The following is a 24102-nucleotide window of genomic DNA, read 5'->3' as shown; positions in this document are numbered from 1 at the left end:
CCGTCATGTGAAGGTCTCAGGACACGGACACACAAGTTGCGTTCACAAGTTGCACCTTGCCGATGTGATGTGAAGGTTTTGCACCTTGCGGGTACACGGCGTTCACAAGTTGCACCTTGCCGTGATGTGAAGGTCTCGGGACACGAGCGTTCACAAGTTGCACCTTGCCACGATGTGGAGGTCTCGGGACACGAGCATTCACAAGTTGCACCTTGCCGACCTTGCCACGATGTGGAGGTCTCGGGACACGAGCATTCACAAGTTGCACCTTGCCAGGATGTGGAGGTCTCGGGACACGAGCATTCACAAGTTGCACCTTGCCACGATGTGGAGGTCTCGGGACACGAGCATTCACAAGTTGCACCTTGCCATGATGTGGAGGTCTCAAGATGGATTAACTCTGCTCTTTTTTCTTTATTATTGGGGTTACAAAGTTTCAAAGTACATTTCTTCAGAGTTTAAACATTTCACATTTATTTTCTGTGTTTATTTTTACAGTCAATGACTAAAGTAGAAATCCACTAATAATAAAAAAAAAAAAAAATCTTCATGTGTGTTGTTAGACTTTTTACATGACACTGTATTAAAATACTCTTGAGAGCAACAAAGTGTACAAACAGCAATAAGCTGACTTGACCCCTGCTTTAACAACACAGTGTGTAATTTCAGCTTATTTATGCTACAGAGTTTACAATGAGAATTCCCCAGAGTAGTAAGATTGCACTCTGAGTATATGAAAATGTTTATTACAAAATATGGTTTGGAGTCAATCCATTAAACTTTTCGGTCTTGGAATATTTTGTCATTTTTCTAGAATGTTCAGAATATTGTGGTATATTTTACAGGCATATAAAGATGACTACCTGCTTTATTATGTGTTTGTATGAAGGAAGAAACTAAAGACACTGGTATGTTGTACAGGCATATAAAGATGACTACCTGCTTTATTATGTGTCTGTATGAAGGAGGAAACTAAAGACACTGGTATATTGTACAGGCATATAAAGATGATGACCTGCTTTATTATGTGTCTGTATGAAGGAGGAAACTAAAGACATTGTCCTTAATCTGGAATATTGAGGTGCCCATTGTTGCAAGATTCATTTTGGTCACAAATGGTAGATAAAAGAAAGAGACTGAAAAGCCCTTATTGATGTTGTGCCCATTGTTTTGAGGTGACTGTTAATTGTGATTCTACTGTACTTGCATAGGTAGAATATTATTAGATAATCAACCGTATATAAATCAAGTGGACTAGGTGTGTGTGATTTTATCAGCATGGTTTGGCTGGTCATTTGGAAGAAAAGCTTTACTACAATTGTTCTACAGTTGGTTACTTCTGTCACTGTTTTACCTATTACATGATAGTAACAAGATTAAACAGTGAATAAAAATTATTTTTTACTTTACATTTACTGAAGATTACAGAATATCTTTTGTAGTGCTTTACGGTTATTTTATTACAAGTATAAAGTCATATTGGATACATAGTGTTGAATGCTAAGTGCTTGTATTAGTAGTTATAAAGTTAACTTAAATCAACATCTTGGCTAAATTAAACTATGCCAGGTTTGTTGATTAATAAATGTTATGACCATTTAAATAATATAAAAAAACATTTACTACATGACTAGATCTAAACGTAGTATGCTAATGAACTGCTATTTAGGTTCCATTGTAAGGCCAAAGATTGTCCGTAGTGTACACTACTGTCCTGTGACAAAGAAAACTATGGAGAGGCGATATACAGATGTGACATCCTATGATGCATTTCCTTCATCTTCTGTTTATCCCACGAAGGTGTGTTTAAGTGTCTTTTCCTACAGTTATTTGACTTATTGTTTGTAGTAGTAGTTTTTATTTTGTAGTTATAGTCTTAATTTAATATATTTGTTCAACCTTGATGAAATAAAAAAAAAGTTAAATAAGCAAATTGTCTGTATTGGTAACTCTGATCTGTAAAATTTTAAACACCAACTGCAACAAAAGTATAAAGTACTCTTTGAATGAGTGTGACTTAATTTCACTGTACTTGTCTTTCATGTTTTTATAGTGAAGAGATATTACCAAATTGTGCAGTTTTAATGGTATGTATGCCTCTTACCAGGTGGTGAAGTATGATGACAAATATAGTTATTTTGAGACATTAATATTAGGTCTAATACACATTTAAGTACAAAGTATGTAATCTAGGGATTAGAATAGAAATGTGGTGTTTAAATGTGTGTGTGTGTGTGTTTTTTGTAGCAAAGTCACATCAGGCTATCTGCCGAGTCCATTGAGGGGAATTGAACCACTGATTTTAGTGTTGCAAATCTGTAGATTTAATGCTGTTTAAATGTGTAATTAGCTTAATACTAATTTATTAAGACAAGTACAAATTGCATATATACTGGTTAAAATTTTATGAATAATGTCTGGTTTCAGTGTGGAAAAATGGATGGCACTTGATTTAGTGTTATTATCACTTCTAGGTTGTAAAGTTTTCAGTTTTTTTGTATGAATCTATCTTTGAAAAAAAAAGTTCTGTTGAACATAAACTTTCATTTTATGTTTTAGTCAGGTTTGATGTGTTTCATATTCGTTAGTATATTTCCTTTCGTGCGTTATTTTTCTGATGGAAGCAATTAATCATATGCTATAAGTTATACAAACATAGCAAGACTCAAAAATAATTTAAAAATGACTTTGAAAAATGGTATTACTGTTATTTTATCAGTATCATACAATAATATTAAAAATTTAATATTCTAGATTGTTCAGTTTGTGTTTAGTAAACACAATTGTTTTTCTCTAAAGAAGCAATTTATTGACTTTGTGTGATGTTGTTGGAACGAAATAAACTCAGTATTGTATTCGGTATCAGAAAAAGGAACTTGTGTCATCATATTAGTTTGCTTTAATAGGCCTAGCCTACCATGGTTCCTGATATCCTCAGTTGATGATGTCTTGTCATAGAGGAATATTCTTATAGTTTTCCAGTAGGTATAGTGTCACAAAAAAGCTATTGGATACAAAAACATTACAATAAAATATAAAAAAAAGAGAAAATAATGTTTCTGAATATTGATAAAGATTTTAAAATTGTCTTCAAGTTGATTTGTTACACATGCTTGTACTGACTTCAGACTTTTCAAATGCCTGATTAATGTTTCTTAACACTTTAATGTTGTTGATGAAGAAATGTTCAAGGTAAGAAAATCTGCTTCTGGACAAGTAGGAGAGAGCAGAAAAGTGATGTGAAGTATCAGTGTGTGATGTGTAGTTTACACATCAAGATATATGACAGAAACATAAGTTTGAACATTTTTTATTTCAGTTTTTTTAGGTGAGATAAGTATTTCATATTGTTAAACATCAAATAGAGATACAATTTATTTTTTTAATGTATAATAATGATTTGTCAGTTACTCCTTAGTGAACATTAAAGCTCAATAGGGTTAAAGAAAAATCACAGGATTGTTGTAGATTTTCTTTCTCCAGATATATTGCAAATAGTTTCAGGATAAAATCTGGTAGGAGCCAAATGCAATGTGGCAATTTTTAATAACTTTAATTTGAAGTCATGAACTTCATGTTATAAGATATTTAGTCATGAGACATTATTTTGACATTTTGAACTAATCACCTCCAAAAATATATGGAAAGAGGCATGATTTTTTTGTTTACTTTAGAATGCAAGAATATTTGTTTTTGGACTTTCTCACTTAATTCTGTATACATGTGCAAAAATAAGTGGATTAGCATGTGGAGTTATGCTATTAGTTCCATACTGCTGGAAAGGAATGACCTTAGGCATGTCTGAATTAGTTGATGAAGCAACATTACTTTAACTTAAGCTGGGTTGCTTAAGGCTTCTCTTAACACTTGTCAAAAATGTCATTCATGCACTATGTTATTACTTAATTATAGTATCTGTGATGTCCATGTATGAAAACTTGTGAGAATTTGTTGCACAAGAACTGAGAACTTAGTGTTGGACACTGGAAATAATGGTGTGACAAACTCTTGAATCTTATTTGAGATTAAAATTGGTTTGATGGGAGTGAAACTAAAGAGCTTTTGGTTTCTTTTCAGACAAATATACTTGGTCACTTGCCAGAATATTCATTTATTACTTTGTATGCAGGGTTCTTAAGGACTGGATGCGTAAAATATTTCGGAAAACTTCATGAAACAAAGTTGATATTTAATAAAACATTGTTATACATGTTTTTGAAACACCCTAAGGGAAAATAATCAAGCATTTCTTTGGTGTTAATATAAATATTATCTGAAAACATAATCTTCATCACATGAAATGTTTTTAACATATCTTTGTTTTATGTTTGAAAAGAACAGTAAAGTTATTTAAGTTAAATCCCATACATTAGTCTTAGAATTTACATGAAATGGTTTTAATTTAAATGTACAAACTTGTGATAAAACATCAAAAATATGTTTTACGTGTTCTGTGTAAGTATTTTCTTCAAAGAAAGCAAAGAATACATTTGTGTTAAAATATTCAAAATGCTATACAATGATAAAACTAAACATCATTCACAGTAAAGTCTGTAATATGTTGCTGGTAAGAAATTAATAGATAATAAAATGTTTGTTTTAATATATAGTTTGTAAGTAACTGTACTTCATCTAGCCTTGTTGCTGAATGTACTAGTAAGTAACTGTACTTCATCTAGCCTTGTTGCTGAATGTACTAGTAAGTAACTGTACTTCATCTAGCCTTGTTGCTGAATGTACTAGACAATTCATTTGTATTTAGTTATTCTATTCCATGAAGAAATAGATGTAGAATTCAGTTTTTGTAAAACTGAAATATTTGTTTAACAATACAATGAACACAAAAAAACTGATCAAACTAACCATTAAAGAATCATGCTCTTCTTTATACACTGTTTTCAGTATTCAAACAAGTTATTCTTTTGAAGCAGTAATTAATTGTAATTGGAGTTAATTGATAATAACAGCCAGTTTCTGTGTGTGTGTGTGTGTGTGTGTGTGTGTGTATTATGCCTTAATATTTTGTTTGCAGTTTACTTCCAAAAGCTGGCAGGAATGATTGATTTTATGTAATGAGAACTTTTTGTTTTATATCTATATTAAACCCCATATTTGTTATCTCACTCTTGTTTTTTTTATTTTAATGCTTTGCTTTTTTGCTGTTTTATGGTTCAAATGTTCTTCGTAAATCTTCAAAAATTGAAATATGTGAAATAAAACTGTTTCTCAAAGACATTCCTACTTGGTCAACCATTTGGCCTACTGTGAATTGTGATAGAAAAGGCAGTGAATTTTATTGTAGAGACTGTCTACCTGGTATTGTTAATGTACTGAGTTGAAGAATACCATTTAATTTGGGCATTTTCATAATTGAAATGTGCTGCAGGTAAAACATGCTGATTATTAGAGTTGAAGTCAAGGGTTCTAATTAGACAATTGGTGATGTGTCAGAGTATCACTTTAAAATGCCCCCTGCTTGTACAGCAGTAAGTCTACAGATTTACAACGCGAAAATCGAGGTTTCAATTCCCCTCGATGGGCTCAGCAGATAGTCTGATGTGGTTTTGCTAAAATGAAAACATGCATACACATGTGCCAGTTTGAAAGTCAAGTAAACAATATTGAATTTCAGCCAGTGATTATGACTTTTGTATTCTAATCAGTGATGTCGAGAAAACCCACTTCTAGAGAAATATATATGTAAAAACGGCTCATATGGGTTGAGAAAATTTTTTACACAGAGGAGTGAACAGGGTGAAGGTCAAAACGTTGTTCACTCCTCTACGTAAATGTTCTCAACCCAAACGAGCCGTTTTTACGTATATACTTTTGTATTCTGGCATGACAGAGTGTTGAGAGCATGTATTCTTGATTTGATTTTATATGTCATCAAAATCTCTATATCTCAAATTTAATTATAGTCCCAAAGTAGTGCATTGTCTATTTTATGTGTATCTCTGTAAGAATTTTAAAAAGACAAACTTACTTGTTATTTGCTACCACAATGGCTGAAATGTTGGTGTGAAAGATGGGCAGCTTTCATCTTTCTATAGCAGATAAATAGTTTAAAAAATACCACTAAAAATTACATGTTCCACAGTGTAAAATGTTATAACCTAAAGAGCTTGGTTATTTATTCAATATTGTGATTACCTAGGATTACACTGTTTAATGTCACACGAACTGTCTGATTAGTAAAAAAAAAAATCCAGTTGATTATTTTCATGACAAATAATATAACTAAATGAAATTAGTGTTTTCAATTATTACTACTTTCAGTCTTTTTTCCAACTGTTCAAGTAATTGGAATATTGACACCAAACTTAATCATTCTGTCTTTTTCTTCTTTGGAAAAGCTAAAGTTATTTGCCACAATCACTAATTGTAAACTGCTGATTAGAAAGAAGGTAAATGGCTCTTAACACCTGTAGTCAGTTTTTTTTTGTTTTATTTTCTTGGGTATGCTTGTTTTTTGCTGTTGAACTGCTAACTAGAGGGATGGTATTTAGCTGGCAGTACCTGCCACAAAAGTATTTCCGATGTGTATGTGTGCACATTTGTTGAACTGTTAGCTAGAGGGAAGACAACTGACTGACATCACCTGTTGCCAACCTGTTTGCTTGTAGGTTGGTTGGTTTGGCATCTTTTGGCACAAAGCAACTAGGCTATATGTGCCTTGCTTGTAGGTATTATCATTTGAGTAACATTGTACTATTTGATTAATGGAGCAGTGTGCTAGTTAATTGATTAGTGGATGTTGGTAATTTTCCAGTTCTTTTGTGACTGTGTTCATGATAGTTGTTTTGTAATTCTGAAAGACATAGTTTTACATAGTTAAAACAATTAGTGATGTTAAAGTAATACAGGAATTGTTAATAATGAAGAAACAGAAAATTAGTTTCTGAATTGTATGATAAATAAGCTATTAATATAAGTGTTAAAACAAATTTTATCTGAACAGGATGAAGATGGAAATCTTCTGGAAACAGAATTTGGACTTTCTACTTACAAAGATCATCAAAACTTTCACAGTCCAGGAGATGCCTGAAAAGGCTCCTTCTGGACAAATACCTCGTAATGTGGATGTCATAGCTGACTGTGATCTAGTAGATGTATGTAAGCCTGGGGACAGAGTTCAAATTGTGGGTGTTTATAGATGTTTGCCATGGAAGCAAGGAGGATACACTTCGGGCACATTCAGGTTTGTGCACTGGAATGCAGATCTAGAAAATGGTACTTTGAATGCAACAAATCAAAGATCAAGTGTGTAGCTAAATAACATCTTTTAGTGTTGCAGGAACATTGTGCGAAACTTTGTTAAGCATTAATTATGTGCTGTAAAACATAAGAGAAGCATTTCAGAAGACTATTAATTCTAATTATATCATTCTTAGTTAACCCTTTCTGGGCAGGTCATGGATCAAAGGCCATGTCATCGTGTTTGTTGACTTGCATTCAAAAGTTTTTTGAACTACTGTTTTATGAATATGTGTTAGTACGTTTCAAATCAAATTGTAAATTATAATTAATATTTTAATATTATATGCAAGTTCATTTTGTATTAAAAAAGTAAATATTACAAGAACATTAAAATGTAGATTTCACTGAGTTGCATGGTATGTTGAATGCAGCACCACTTAAAATTAGGTGTTTGTGGTGTCAAAATACTGAGTCTATAGTTTTGTACAAATTAGGAACTTGACAATATTAACAAACCAGAATATAAAATAAGAACCTTGTATCTTTTTATTGTGCTGAGATATTGTTTATGTACTGAATCACACCTCTTTCCACTTTTGGGAATGGTCCCTTACATGAACTTAATTCAATACATGATGGGAATAACAATTGACAGCGTATAATGTCCCCTAATGATTTTCTCATCCATTTTAATCTGTGAAAAGGCTTCCACATTCTTTCAAATAAAGATTTCAAGAAGGTAGGTTGTGTTTTTAGTCTTTTTGAAGCTTCATTATTTTTTAAACCTAAACACAGGTTAGTTACTAAGCATAATAAATTATAGTATAATACTTAAAGTCACACATATAACTAAAATTATACACTAGTTGATATATGCTATGAATACTCTGCATTTATAATGAAAAACTGTAAATAGAAGGTTATGTTTGCAAATTTACACTTGTTGTATTTTGTGTGATATTATGCCAAGTCTGACATAGATTTCTCTTGTGTGAATGTTGGACAGGAAGAAGTGGTGGTGCACAAAATGCAAAATTTCCTCATATAAATAAAAGATGAGTCAATGTTCATGAAGAATGTTTCATCCTGTTAAATGTTCATTGTTTATGAATGATGATGAAGAATGTTTCATCATGTTAAATGTTCATTGTTTAAGAATCATGATGATGAATGTTTCATCATGTTAAATGTTCATTGTTTAAGAACTCTTTTAAGTTCTTAGTTGTAGTTTTCTTTAAATAACCTGTTCAATATGAGTCTGAAATGAATTGGAGATGGTAATATTTGCTAGAGAGAATTGTTAATTAACCTAATAACATTTTGTTTCATTGATCAAGGAAGTATTCAGCTCATATCATTAGGACACAAAATTAACTTTTTAAGTGCTACCTTGGCAATGTCATCAGTATTTTTGTTTCAGAAGAAATGTTACGTTTTTAATATCTAAATATAAATCTATCGAATATAAAGATCACAGTCTGAAGTGTTGCCACATGTGAGACAGGAGTGGTCCACAAGCAATGTTCAACACATCAGTACATTACATGAAACAGTAAGCTTTATATTTTAGGAGAAATGAAAAGTAATAATGGAAAAAATGTAAAGGTAGTTAAAATCATTTATGCATTTTATATAATTAGTTAAATTATTCATAATATGATTGAAATGAAACTTAAACATTATTAGTTCCAGGTTAGCATAATGTTCTATTCATATTATTTTTATTCATATAATATTTTCTTAAGACATCAATTTAGTTATGTTTTTGTATAAAAAACACGTATTGATTTATAAAATATACTACACTTGTCCACTTAAAATATCAGTTTGGACTGATTTTAAAATAATTTGAATACTATCATTTATTTACATAATTAACTCCAAAGCAGTACTTGTGGAAAACAGTTGTCTTTATAAATAAATTAAGTTATCAAAATAAAAGTGTATAATAAGCTTAAATATTTTGTTAATTTTGTTCCACATAGGACTGTGTTGATTGCAAACAATATCAGAACTTTGACAAAAGAAGTTTCGCCCCATCTTTCCGGTGACGATGTATCCAATTGTAAAAAGTTGAGTAAGGAGAAAAAGGTAAGGTGCTGTTAACCTTCTGCAGCATACCATTTTTTATGTGCAAAACATCTGCAAATTAGAACTTGTGTGCTTTTGATATGAAACTTGAAGAGCCTTGAGCAAAAGATTTTGCTGTAAGCAACTGACACTAGACATATGATATTAGTTAACATTGTCATCTTGTTACATTGTGATTTAACAAATCTATTTTATTTTTACTATGGATATTTAGTTCTCACAAAATTACTCTTTACAGCATGCATATATACAAATCATGACCTCCAAGTTCTTAAGATATAGTTGAATCTGGTCTACAAGCTTCCCACAGACTCAAATGTGTTGTTATATTATTATTTGTTTGACCTGAGGTAACCCTAACTAACCCCAAGTTTCCTATTTTTACATTTTAGTTACTTTCACAATAATGAATATTTTACAATTTATTTTAAAATTTTAACAAAAATCTGTTTGTAAAGATTTAAAAAAACAGATAATAATGCTTTTGAAAATCCATTATTTTCATATTCTTTTTACAGCCTTTGTTTATAATTTTAGTAAATCAATTCCATGATGTACTGTTTTCTTTTGTTGTTTTCTTTTTAATATGGTAATGTTTAATTTTTTAAGGAATAGATATATTTATTCGCTTTTCTTCCATTATGCATTTAAAGAAAATAAATTGGAAAACACAGAAAACAAGCAGTAAGACTTTTATAGTGCTAGAAAAAAAACTTTTTTTGGTACAACATGTATACTTTTCTCTAATTTTAGGACGTGTTTGAAGTTTTAGCTTGTTCCTTAGCGCCTTCCATCCATGGACATGAATATATTAAAAAAGCTATTTTGTGTTTACTACTTGGAGGAGTTGAGAAAGTTTTGCCAAATGGAACCCGTCTTCGAGGGTGAGTTTTTATATTATGTTGTTTTCTGTATGTGGCTTTGAAAATAATTTTGAAGAATTTGGAAGAACTGGAAACTTGAGCACTTATGAATAGTTAACTATATTCCTGAAAAAGAACAGACAACTATTTGAAAATGTTTAAGTTTCTGGATCTTTTTATTCCTTTAATTTTTGGATGATCATTTGTGTTCATTCTTTTGCAGCAATTTTTTTTTTTTTTTGTAAGTATTGGAAAGTATTTGCTAAACAGAAAAACTAACTAAACCTCTTTGTAATGATAAGTTTTTGAGAAATATTTGACCTGGAATAATATTTTGGAAACTTTCTGGAGGTACTTAAAAAAAAAAAAACTGTAATAAACTACTAAAATAATTTAAAAATGCTTTGTGTATGCTCTGTGTTTTAGAGGTTCAACTTAGCATTTATTTTAAGTTTGTTTTTTACCAAATTGATAGAAAATACTCAAAAATCTTCTACTTGAATTTCTGATTTTTTAAGGGAAATGATTTGAATTATTTTGTGGAAGTTGTTAAAATTTAAGAAAAATTCAGTTGATGACACATAAAGGTATAGAAAGTATACTTAGATTAAGAACTTAAATTTTTCAATGCAGAAACAGTACATCCATTTTACATAAGAACTATTTTAATGCTTCTTCCATGCATCTTAAAACTACTTGTCTTCTTTAACTGATAGTGTTTGGATCAAATTGTATGTTGTACAATGATATTAAACTATATTGGCTTATACTGTTTGTATCATAAGTTTAAATGACCTACTTCAATTAGAAGTTCCCATAATAAAATAACTTTTTTTTTTATTTGATCAGTGTACAAATAGGCATTTCAGCTGTACTACTTATGTTCTATGAAACTGACTTGTTTTCCTTTTTACTTTTGGAAATTTCACTGTTTAACAAAATGAAAATATTTTTGTAGGGACATCAATATTTTATTAATCGGAGATCCCTCTGTTGCTAAGTCACAACTTCTACGTTATGTTCTACTCACGGCCCCAAGAGCTATTCCAACAACAGGCAGAGGATCGTCAGGTGTAGGATTAACTGCTGCTGTTACTACTGACCATGAAACTGGTAAATCTGTATTATTGTACTGTCTGTTGTCTGTTTATGCAACTATTTTTCTGTATAAATATAAGTATTGTCTGTTGTATATCCATGTAACTGCTTATCTATATAAATATAACTGTTGTATGTCCATGTATTGTGACAGTTGTACATTTCAAAATTATAAAACATATGCTGGTATTAATACAGGTGAGAGACGTCTAGAAGCTGGAGCTATGGTGCTAGGTGACAGAGGTGTTGTCTGTATTGATGAGTTTGACAAGATGTCAGACATTGATAGAACTGCCATCCACGAGGTTATGGAACAGGGTAGAGTGACGATTGTAAAGGCAGGAATCCATGCTAAGCTTAATGCTCGCTGTAGTGTTCTTGCTGCAGCTAATCCTGTGTATGGAAGGGTAAGTTCTGCTTTTAATTTATAATTTAGCTTCTCATAACATTTTTAATTAAAGTATAAACAGTGCTACAGGCTTTGTGTATTTAAACATAATGTACAGGGGTTTTAACTTTGTAAAGCAAGTTTTTAAATTTTTAATTTTAAAGACATAAATTATTTTGATAAAGTTTCATTGTTAGGATTAAATGTAAGTGATTTTAAATAATTTTAACCTTTTTTGGTTAAAAAAAAGTCTCCTATTCAATGTTTCAAAAACATGGGCCTAGTGTGATGCATTATTTTTTTTATCACTTTTTAACATTTGCTTGTTTCTTATACATTTCATCATACTGATTATCACATAGATAAATCTTATTAAGAATTTTAATAATTGACAAATGTTATAATTTGAAAAAGTATATGGTATGGTTTTGGAACTTTGTTATTCATGTCCATACTCCCATGTATAGTTAATCCATCACTAGGTTTTATGGTACAAGTGTACTAAAGATTTAATATATTGCATTTACCAATGCAATATAAGTTGATCTGGGAGGGTCAGGTGCAGTTAAACTACACCTTTTCCGCCTTCCTTGATTGTTATTATAATAGATATTTGTAGTTAAATTACAATATTAATTTTTGTATTATTATGATTATTATATTCTTATCCTGCTTAGTATGACCAGTACAAATCTCCAATGGAAAATATTGGACTTCAGGACTCTTTGCTATCTCGTTTTGATCTGCTTTTCATTATGCATGATAAGGTAAAAATTATTTGATTATTTTTTTTGTGTATGAAATGATAATTTTACTTGTTGTTGGTCCTTTTTAGTGGTATGTATTTCATAAATGTAAAGAGTATATTTTTACAAAATATTTGAGGAGTCATAAAGTATACTATAAATTTTTCACAAACATGTGTTTAACACTTTTAACTGTGGCTGCTTTAAGTGCAAGCTGAATTTTTGCAGACTGTACACTGTATACAGCACACTCATAACTGCCAGAACAGACTATATCCAGTATGATTAATCAGTAGTCAGTGGCTTTAAAAAAACTACTCTTATTTTGTTTACTTTTCTTTATATTGGTGCAAAATGCTAAAAATTGAGTGATTCCATTTCATGGCTTAAAATATTGTACCAGGTTTGTGATTTTTTACTCTTCATATGTTCACATACATAGTCATATACTTACACATGGATGTACTTAGATACATAATTCTTTTTTTATGCTTCTGTTCTTTAGACTAAAATAAAATATATGTAAAAATGTCTGCATTATCCAGAAATTATTTTATCATTGAGGATGAAATAGTATAAGCAATAAATTCAATATTTGATGAAATAAAAAAACTAAAGAAAATGTTCTGTTATTTATTCCAGATGGATCCTGAGAGTGACAGAGAAGTATCTGAACATGTCATTAGGATGCACCGCTATCGTAAACCTGGTGAGCAAGATGGAGAAGGTCAGTACCTGTAATTTATAGAATAGCCTGAATAAAGAAATCAAATGTTTCAAGATATTTTAGTCATTATGTTACATAAAAAATACTTTATTACTTTTATGTGTGATAGAAAGCTGTGTTTTTTTTAATAGTTATACAATATATTTTCTAAATAATGCTGTTGAAACTTAAATAACAAATACACTGTTGAACACTAATGTTCATTTCTGTTTAATACAAAGAAATCTGCTTACAAAGAGTTAGTGCTGGTTGAATGTTAAATTAAAATCATATGAATATATTGTAAAATAATTTTATTTCATATAAATTAATATTTTTTCTTAGCTATATATTAACATTCAGCTATGTCCTTAAATTACCATTTTTACTTCCAGCTACTCACTTTAAGAGCTCAGTAGATATTTTGTCAACAAATGATCCTGATGCTGATGAAGGTACTGATACACCCATGTATGAAAAGTTTGATCCTTTATTACATGGAAATAGGCGTAAAAGGTAAGCAACTCAAGTGATGTGTATGGTTATTATAAAATTATTTGCAAAAATATATTATTTATGTTTATATAAGAGTATTGAGCAAATCATGATGAATATAAATTAAAGTGAAGGTTTTCCAGTGATGGTAGATTGTACTGTTCTGTACTTTGACTTGTTAAGAGATCATGTCAAATTTGTATTTCTCAACACAAAAGCTTTTCCATTTGGAGCTGTTTAAGTAAATGTGTAGTGTAGCCCAAAGCTGTCTGTTGCTATAAGGATGAATTAGATTGTCCTGTACAAATCTGTTCAGTGTGGAAACACTTAAAATACAAAGGGCCACTCTTTAAGTATGTGTTACAAAGATGTCTGAGTGTGATAGAGGAAGTCATCAGTGCATAATTTTTGTATGCTAAAAGGAAAACAAATTATTTTTAAAAGGAAAGAATTCAAATTTACCAGTTTATACAACTTACTACTTATTTTGATTTTTGAAATAATTTTGTTCACTCTCAAGTATCTAGTAGCTGAATGTGACAAAAAAACAACCTCTTCCAGTCTTACTTGAGCACCAAAATCAAACTTTCATATTATCTGGAAAAATATGGATATTTTGAAAGTAAAATTGTAAATTGAGCCAGATGTTTGTTCATTAAAATTTAACACTAGATTAAATATTTATTTATCTAATATATGTAGGCTTTAAAGTAAAATATTTGAGTTTAAAAGATAGCTTAAAAATTACCTTCTTTTGTTTTTACATATATAGACTACAAACATTTCACTATACATTACCACTTGACACAGCATGTGGATAGAATAATCAGAGGGGTAAATAGGGAGAAAAAGTAGATTCAGCTGTTGTGGGGCACAGGTGGAAGACATAACTGACACAGAAAGAGATATAATGAAGGGGACTGGTAGTGATGCAGTTCGTTTTGGGTATAGGAGCTAATGATATAAGGAAGAGTTAAGTTAGAGAAGTTAATTAATAAGCATAAGAGATTGATAAAAACATTTACAGATAAAAACAAATAAATTAATTGTGTCAGGGATACTGCCAAGAATTTATTATGGAGATGATGTTTCGAGTAGGTAACTAGAGCTAAATGCCAGGCAGAAATTAATATGTGAGGATGTGCAGGTGAGCTGGCTGGGCTTACAGGATCAGTTCAGTGTTAGAAGGGAACTTTCTGGTATGGATTATTTACACTTACGTATGAAAGGGTCTGACATGTTTGGAAGGACTTAAGGGAAGTTTCAAACTAGGACTAGATAGTGATCAGAGCAAAGATAAACTGAATGAAACAAAATTGACACATATAGGAAAGTTTAGCATAGGAAATCAGTATAAAAGTAGCAGGTTTAATTGTTACTGTTGTAATGCTAGAAGTATAATAAATTAAGTAGATTACTGTAGGGCATTGATAGGATAGAAGATTTTGATGTGATGGGAATAACTGAAACATGGTTAAATGTAGATCATTTTGACAACTGAAAATTTATTTGAAATGTTATTACAAGTTATTACAGAGAGGGTGAGGAGTGGTTCTGTAAATAAAGAGTAAGTTACATCCTGTTTTAAGTTGAGAATATGGAAAATAATAGCAAAGAGATGGGGTTTCCGTTAGTCAACATCAAGGGAAAAAGCTCTTAATAGGAAATTTGTCACAGACCACCAGATGAATCTGATGAAATTAGAAACTTCACAGTTTTCACAGATTTCAGCTGTTAATAAATTCATAATTATGGGTGATTTTAACTTCTGACATATTGATGTGGGAAATGCTTTATAAATGGTTGAGAGGGTGGAAACTTGGGAACACTGAGGTACAAGTGAATAATTGCTGTTATAGGTTTGATGTTTTTCTGCATAAGGAAATTGAGAATGACATTTTGATTCCAAGTTTCAAAAAAGTAAATTTTAAGGTATGCAACACAATTATGTGTTGCAAATTGGGCAGCAGAGTTATTTGGAGAAACTGAGCAAATGTGGAAAACCTTTAAAGAAAAAATTTCAAAATTCAAAATAGATATGAAAATGGTAGCTGCCATTAAAACAAAACAAACCAGGTTGACTATCAAAGGGTATAAGAGATAAAAATGAAAAGCATTACAAATTTAAGAAATTTTAAACTAACTAGTGTTATGGAAGATTTAGGAGATTGTAGGAGAAAATTGGTCAAACATGAAATTAGGACATCCAGAAGAATGTGAAAAAAAAATTGGCTCACAATATATTAATTAACAATAAGGATTTTGTAAAGTATTTTAGGGGTAAACAAAATGTTAGGATTGGGATAGGACCCTTGAGGAATGATAAAGGAGAGCTTTTAACTGGTGATTATGAAATGGTTAGGTTTTTAAATTGTGCATTTTTTTTCAATTTTTAATAATGAAGATTTAAGCAGTATTCCTCATCTAGAGCAATTGATAAATCAAAACAAAGTTGAAAAACAAATTGCTCAAATTCTGAGCTTGTTAAAATAAAATTGTGAAGTTTAAAGAATGATAAGTCTCCCGAGCCAGATAATATTTCTCCAAGAATTTTAAAGGAGGTCAAGGATTGGATATGTGAACCACTTGCCACAGTTTCTTGTAAGTTCTTTAATAGTGGACAAGTACCAACAGATTGAAAATTAGGTAATTCCACTCCTATCTTTAAGATAGGTAATAGAAGTTGACCCAGTAATTATAAGCTTATTAGTCTTACATCAGTTGTGGGAAAAGTGTTAGAAAGTCTGATAGAAGATACTTTGCAAAGTAAGTGAACACAGTTTAAAACTTTGTTGGATAATCAACATGGTTTCACTAAGGAAAAATCTTGTATTTCAAATTTTCTGACATGCTTTTAAAGTATTACTGCATATGTAGATGAGGGTAAGGATATAGATTTGGTATATCTGGGTTTTCAAAAGCCATCTAATAAAGTGTTTTACTAAAGGCTTGTAAAGAAATTTGTTTTAATAGGTGTAGGGAATGAGTTAACTAACTGGACAGAAGAGTGGCTTAATGGAAGAAAGCAGAAGGTTGTTATAAATGTAGTTCAGGCAAACCAAATTAATGTTGCAAGTGGTGTTCTTAGTGGTGTCTTAGGACAATTGTTCTCTTTGATTTACTTTATTAACATAGATGGAAAGAGTGGTCAGTAAATTACTTAAATGTTCTGATGATATCAAGGTCTTTGGTATTATTGACTGTGAAGAGGATTATGTTGCTTTACAAAAGGATTTAGATCATTTGATAAGTTGGGCAGTTAAATGGCAGATGGGTCCAAATTATGGTAAATGCAAGATACTGGATGTAGGTTATCATAATTTGAATTATAAATATAATTTGGATCAGAATAACCTTAAGATTGTCATGAAAAAGAAGGATCTTGGTGAAATTGATCAGTCCTAAAACCATCCAAGTAGTGTGTTGTTGTTAGGGGTAGGGTAGATAGGATCTTAGGTTGTATCTACATAAATATTGAATATAAATCTAAAGAAGTTGTAAATGCATTGCATAGGTCACTGGTTAGGCCACACTTTTACTGTTGTGTTCAGTCTTGAGCTTCTTACCTCAGGGTTCAGAGGAAGGTTGTCAAAATGGTACCTGGGATGGAGGATTGTTATGTAAGGAGAGTTTAAGACCCTTAAAATTATTTTCTCTTGAAAAAAGAAAAGTTAGAGAATATCTGATTAAATTATTGAACCAAATAATGCAAAGGAAGAGAATAGAATGATGCATGTGATGCCTTTTGTCATTAGTTCACATTTTTAGGGTATGTCAGTAATAATGTCTGAAGCAAAAACAAATAGGGTGATGAAAAGATGGCATGGTATAATAAAGTTGGATATTCTAACCAAACAGTAATGTTTTTGATGTGTTTTTTTCAGAATTGTGTTTGCTTTTTTTATGTTGAAGTGAATGATATTTTTGTGAGGAAACAAGGAAAAACTGTCAACAGTGGTTCTCATTTTTAGATACTAAGCTTGGTACAACAACCAAGGAAATAATACCCAGTATTAGGGAAAATGTTTGTTCTGGTACTTCTTTAAAGTAATATCCCAAATTCTCCTGGAGCAAAAGTATCAAATTTGTAGCTTTAATACAGCCTGTAATTATTTTAAAAGTTGAAATTGTAAACACCCCAATGATGAGTATTCAAAGCCACCAACTTAAGCGTGGTGTACTAATACTGAAGAAAAAGAACTTTTTAAAAGATTCTAGTAACTTTGAAGAAAGATATTTAAATTGGAGCTGGTGTTTTCAGTGTTAAATATTATACATAATTTAAAGGCATTTTTTAAAACTTCATTCTGATATAAAGTATCTTATTGATATAGTAATTTAAATAATCACATCATTAAATGTTTCTACAGTGTGCAGCATTTTCATTAGTCAGAAAAATCTTGAATTTCTGGAAGTAGAAATTTTAATAAGAGCATGCCATCTATCCCAGGTTCATACTGATGAGGATTCTTTATTTAGAATCTCAACCTATCAGGCGACCTGGGTTGCAATTTGTGAAATTGTAGGTGATGTTGTATGAAATCCATAATAGTATGAGAATCATGCTTTACTGTTAAAGGAATTACTCATTGTAAGGCTGTCTTGTAAGTGATCATTGAAATAGTGCTTAAACTAAAAAAAGAAAGTGCAATTTGATGTGAGAAGCTGTTACATTCAGTGAAGGACTGTGTGCAAAAGTGCTGAATTACATGTAGCTGAAATGATTGTCAAGAAAAACTCATTAAATAGTTAAATAATTTTGATTGAAATCATAAAATAATCCTTTGTATATGAACTAAGAACACTTACTGACAACTGACCTCATTAATGAGGTCAAAAAAATGAAAGTATATGGGAAGTGCTAGAAGCAACTATTAATGACAAAGAAAACAAAGTAATAACTTGTGTGCCATTTAAAAATTGTTTTTTAACTGGAAACGAACTAAGCTCTTGCTAGACTTGACACATGGTAAGATACTATTGCATAATAGGATAAAAACTATATCTCTTTACAGAAGGAATTAAAAGAAGTTGAGTTAACTAGTTACAGGAAATTACATCTAATATCCATTATGCATATCCAATTAGTGCAAACATCAAAATAAAGCTTGATCAAACATTGCTACAAACTTTGTGTCATTGTTGCAAATTTAAACTTGTGGTGTGTATAACTTATTACAAGTAAATTGAAACTGATACATTTATTAGGAAAATAATTAAACTGACAGAAATTATTGAAAAAAAAAAAGCATCTCAAACCCATTACATTTCCTGTCTGTTGCCTTAAAAGGATTAAAATGCATACTTTTAACAAATTGGTAAATGTAAAGAAATAAATTATTAACAATATATAGGGAGAAGATTGTCAGCATCCAGTTCATGAAAAAGTACATTCATCTAGCTAAAGGTATGAAACCAACTCTGACAAAAGAAGCATGTGACTGTATCGCAGAAGAATATTCACGTCTACGATCTATGGATATGGAACATACAGACTTAGCTCGAGTGAGTCGTCAAACCATGCCACAGATGTTTACTAATAGAATACTTTCTCTATATTTGTTTTTATACTTTAATAAACTTCCTTTTAAATTGAAAAATTTGTATAATTGATTACAGGATATTTAGTATGATTTTGTTTGAAATTGAGCTTTGCATTATTTAAACTCGATTAATCAATAATCAGTTGCATTGATTAGTGTAATAGGAAATTATTGAACTTTTGAATGAAAATAATCAGAGAATGTTTCTGGGTAGTACTGTTTTCAGTTATTCCACCTATACAAGTAATTTCTGTTACAATTTCTCCTTATTTTTTATTGATTCAAGTTTGTTCAGCTTTCAGTTAGTGTTACAAATAAATAAAATTAAATTTTTCAATTATTACAATTTATTTTCTCCAACTATTGAAGTCTCAATTTGAATAATCAGTTACTTGAATTTAATTAATTAATGATTCTGATGAATAACTGATTAGCAAATTTCACTAATTGTCCAACTCTAGTCTCAAAACTTAAATTAACTGGAAATTAAATTATATTGGTATTTTATGCATTGTGCTTTTCGAAATATAAGAGTGACATTTCTGGTTACGAGCTATTTTAGTGCATAGATACAGGTTGTGTACTCTACAGGAACAGTTTGAACATTTCTGTTGTTGAAATAAAGGTTTTATTAAGAACATCCTGAGTAATTAAAGGTGTGCTCCTAGATTTACAAAGCTATTGGAATCTAATGAAAATTCATCATTGTCCATTTTTCCTTCAACAGTTCTTTTTTTCAAACACATGATTTTATTTATAAATAGTTTCTAATGTGGTGATGACATTGGCAGTAAAGTTTCCTTTTCTTAAGAATTTTTTATGGTTTTAATTCTTAGACTCAGCCAGTTACAGCTCGTAGTTTAGAAACCTTGATTCGTATTGCAACTGCTCATGCCAAGGCTCGTTTCTCCAAGTCTATTGACCTGGAAGATGCACAAGCTGCTATAGAACTCTTACAGTTTGCATGTTTCAAAAAAGTAATAGAGAAACCCAAGAAACGTCATCGAAATCAAGACGATGAAGATGAAAGTGAAGATGAAGAAACACAACCAATGAAAACAAAAAAAATGTATAGTTTGTCATCATATTGTATAATTTTTCATCATTTCATCTCTGATATGATATATTTGGAAATAGAATACGATTCAAATTAAAGGTGTTTTTTTAGTTTCATAATTTCAGGTGTTATAATAACATAGTTTTCTTAGCAAATACAGTAAATTTTTGTGAAATATTTATGCACAAGTAATTTTATAATTTGAAATATGGTGAGGTCATGGTGTGACTAAAGCTCTTTCAACTTTAATAATCATTGTTTTTTGACTGAATAAAAACTTTAGAAGTCTTAAACTAACCTAATTTAGCTACCATAAATAAACTAAAGATGTTTTTATCATTTTTATTCATTCACTTGCATGTGAAGTATAATTTAGTCAACATTCAGTTATATAAACAGTACACTTAATGTTTGATATACAGACGAGTTAAAGACACAGCAGATCGTCATCCACAGAGGAAACCAGGAGATGAAGGATATGATCCTTATGATTTTGATGCCTCTGAAGAAGGGGTAGCTCAAGGTAATTATTTAACTGTCATGCTCAGTGCTATAAATGTTTCTCAATTCCTACTTAGTCTTTTTACTTACAGTTTTTGTTTCATCTCAGTATAGAACCTTGTTAACATTTTATGAGTAATTTGTCAGTGTTCCACACAACCAATTTTGTATGATACTTCAGCATCATAGTTCTACGTCTCATTGTTGGTTTTAAGATTTGATGCTTTATGTGCTCTAATGTTTATTACATGGAAGCATATTTTGCCAAACTTGTAACTCTCAGTCCGTTATATTATCAGAACACTTTTACTATTAAGCAAATCATAACCTAATTGGGTTTACACTGTAGACTAATGGTTAGTACTAGAATATTTGGAAATAAAATTCCATTCGTTCATTGTGTAATTAATGTTTAGTTATAAATCTTACAGGATTTTTTTTATTCTTTTTCTTCACCTTACAAATTTAGAGTTTGTTGGTTTTTCTTTTTTTTAAATCCTGGACAAGTTTCTTTTGATTTTGTAATTATATTCGACAATATTGGAATATATATTTAAGTATTGTTGCTTAAATCTGCTTTGAATTTCTCAGGATTACAGGACCTATGCCTTTCTTTTTCTTTCGTGTTTAGAATGTTCCAAAGTTGAAGGCATCTGCTGATGTAACAGATATTTTCTTCTGTAATTACTATATGTAGTTTCAAGTCTAAATAATGAAGAAACAGCTTACCTATCACTTAATCATCCATTCTTTTCCTCTTTATTAGCACCTGATATTAGACAACCAAGACAACGTGATAGTCAGGTTCAGGATGATAAAGATAAAGCTCCTTCAAGTACCACTGTTGTTCTGCCAGAAGAAAGGTACGTCTTTTTATTGGTTAATCTTTTTTAAATACAGTTTTTACTTGTATAACAATGCATGCAAAAGGAAGAAGCAACTTGCGTTTTTTCCACCAAGAATAATATTCCATATTATATGTATTTAGTTAATCCAAGCAATGTTTGATGTGAGAACAGAAGGAAATAGGCTTATTTTTTAACAATGGTATAACCTGTTTTGTTTTACTTGTTTCAGTTTAGGTACCAAATGTTCATTTTCTTTAAATTACAAAGTTGCACAGTATTCATCACAGGGATCACACCATAAAGTTTAGCATTATAAGCCACCATGCTGCTTACCTTTGAGCTACTTTTAGGCAAATGTCAAAAATGTATATCAGTGCTGACTTCTAAATTTGTAAGGGCTACATTTGAATACATAGTGTGACCTTTTAGTGTTAATGTGATGCATAAGTGTTACTTAATGTGACTGAATAATATTCTTATTCACTTTTTTTATTCTTGTTATAGGTTAAAACTATTCAGGTCCTTGCTTGTGAAGCTTTTTAATAAAGAACATGCTCAATCTCTTGCTATGTCTCGTTTGATGGAATTCCTTTCTGAAGAAATAGAGATGGATCCCTTCACTCCAGAGGAAGTAAATTTAGCTTTAGAGAATATGCAAGATGCCAATCAAGTTATGGTTGCTGACAACATAATATTCTTGATCTGAGAGACATGTATTATACTGTTTTATGTATAGTAAACGTTTTTACTACTTTATTCTGAACAAATAAAACCATTCAGGCATTCGTATATAGTTTAGTAATAAACATTTGTCCAAGATAAAATTGTAATTACTGTGAAAACTGGAAAAGCAAGTAATTTAAGAAATTTGCAGCATACTATAACCTTATGTATGCATTATTAAAATCAGGTAGTGTATTATTAGTATTAATAAAGTACTCTGCTTTTGTTAACATGTATACTAGGTTATTGTGCTGTTGTTATTAATGAAGGTGAATTGAAATTTTTTTTAAAACCACTAACTTGGAAAAAGTTATTGGTAAATTATAGATAGGTTTTGAAAAACAATCCCTGCTCCATTCTACTTTAAGACGCGTGTGATTTTTAAAAATATTTTATACTATTTGGAATAAAACTTGTAAGATCCACTATAATGTTGTGTTTGTATTTGATATTAAAATAATAGAGGTATTCTTGCATACTTTCCCAGTGTTAAACTAATTGCAAGATTAGCTCATTACGTAATACAAAAAGCAAATTGTATTATTTATATTGATAATGGACTTACTTGAACAATTGATTTTAATTTACATGATTTTACTTTTACCAGTGATGTTTTAGAACATTACAAGATTTTCTGACAAATATATTTAATGAAATTGTTTCTTTTTTATCTTTTAACAGCATTAAGATAAATTTAAAATTTAAACTTAGTTATTTTGCAGTGTACTTAATGTTCATTTTTCTTTTTGAACCACTGGGATTGATTGGTATACATTAGCATTATTTATATTTTTCTTTTTAATGGTTAGAAGTCACCAACAAAATATTTTTGGCAGTAGTAATTGTTGAAAGTTGACAAGAGTAATGGAGTGTGTTATGGATTACAAATTTTTATTTAGTTTTGTGGGGCACTTTCTTTTAATTTTATCACAAAAGATCTATTAAAGACCATGAACATGATTAATTTAGTATGGAAAGTAGGTTATGTGTAAGATTTTGTTATTAAATTGACAGAGGATTTTCAAACAAGGAGAAAGAAAATGAAAATTGGTTATAAATAAGAAAAATATATCAACCAAGTAATTTCAACAGGTGTATAAAACTGAAATCTAAAAACAAGTCCAAACAAACCAAACCTGATTTAATTTATCATCAAAGGGATCATACATTGCAAAATCAATTGGGTAAAAACTTTTAGTATCACTGTAAGTGGAAACCATGTATTGACTTACTTTGATTAATAATGTTGTTATCTTGTGCAATACCTAGTGTTAAGAACTGAAGAAGAATTTACCCAAACATTACAACATAGAATACTTTGATTAATTGCACAGTTGAGGTTACTATTATCTACACTTTTTGTAATAAATATGCCATATAGGGTCCATGTAACCAATAAAATACGTTTAGGAAAATGTGTTTCAACAGCTTATAGGATTAAAAAGTAATAGTTTATATTTCTGACTGAAACCAACTGTTTCAAACACTGGAGATGAGCTACAATCAAGTGTTTGAAGTGAAATTGTAGATTATTAATCTTAAATCATTTATAATTATCACATTCGTTTCGCCTTATGGATTTTTTTTATTATTTTATCAGTTTTTACTTGAAAAATAGAGCTGTAAATATTATACATTTAAAAAATCATAAAATTTCTTACAATTTTCATTTTAACGTAACGTTTTGTGAAAGTTGTAAAAGTGGTATATACTAACAACTTTAGAGCAACAACTATTATAAATTCGTTAACAAGTACGTAAGCCTTAGAATTAAGTTTGTCGTAAATGACAAAGTTTAACATTTGAATACAAGCTACAAAAATTGTAGAAGCTAAAACTACTA

The 24102-nt window shown here is 30.2% G+C and overlaps 1 protein-coding gene across 1 annotated transcript in view; it reads left to right on the top strand.

Moving 5' to 3' along the window:
• LOC143229859 (DNA replication licensing factor MCM3-like) overlaps positions 1–22687 on the top strand; it is a 51675-nt gene extending 28988 nt beyond the window's left edge. Inside the window, 15 exon segments of the mRNA XM_076462700.1 lie at positions 1670–1800; positions 6962–7021; positions 7023–7201; positions 9186–9291; positions 10045–10175; positions 11113–11267; positions 11451–11659; positions 12318–12407; positions 13029–13113; positions 13488–13608; positions 18942–19092; positions 19967–20199; positions 20610–20710; positions 21455–21551; positions 22041–22687. Coding sequence (XP_076318815.1) covers positions 1670–1800; positions 6962–7021; positions 7023–7201; positions 9186–9291; positions 10045–10175; positions 11113–11267; positions 11451–11659; positions 12318–12407; positions 13029–13113; positions 13488–13608; positions 18942–19092; positions 19967–20199; positions 20610–20710; positions 21455–21551; positions 22041–22242 — 2051 coding nt within the window. The 3' untranslated portion in view covers positions 22243–22687.
• The last annotated feature ends 1415 nt before the right edge of the window (positions 22688–24102 follow it).

This window comes from Tachypleus tridentatus, chromosome 10, assembly GCF_004210375.1.
Source record: "Tachypleus tridentatus isolate NWPU-2018 chromosome 10, ASM421037v1, whole genome shotgun sequence".
Lineage (NCBI taxonomy): Eukaryota > Metazoa > Arthropoda > Merostomata > Xiphosura > Limulidae > Tachypleus > Tachypleus tridentatus.
Note: the sequence above shows the minus strand (reverse complement) of the source record. Positions and strands in the feature narration are given on the sequence as shown.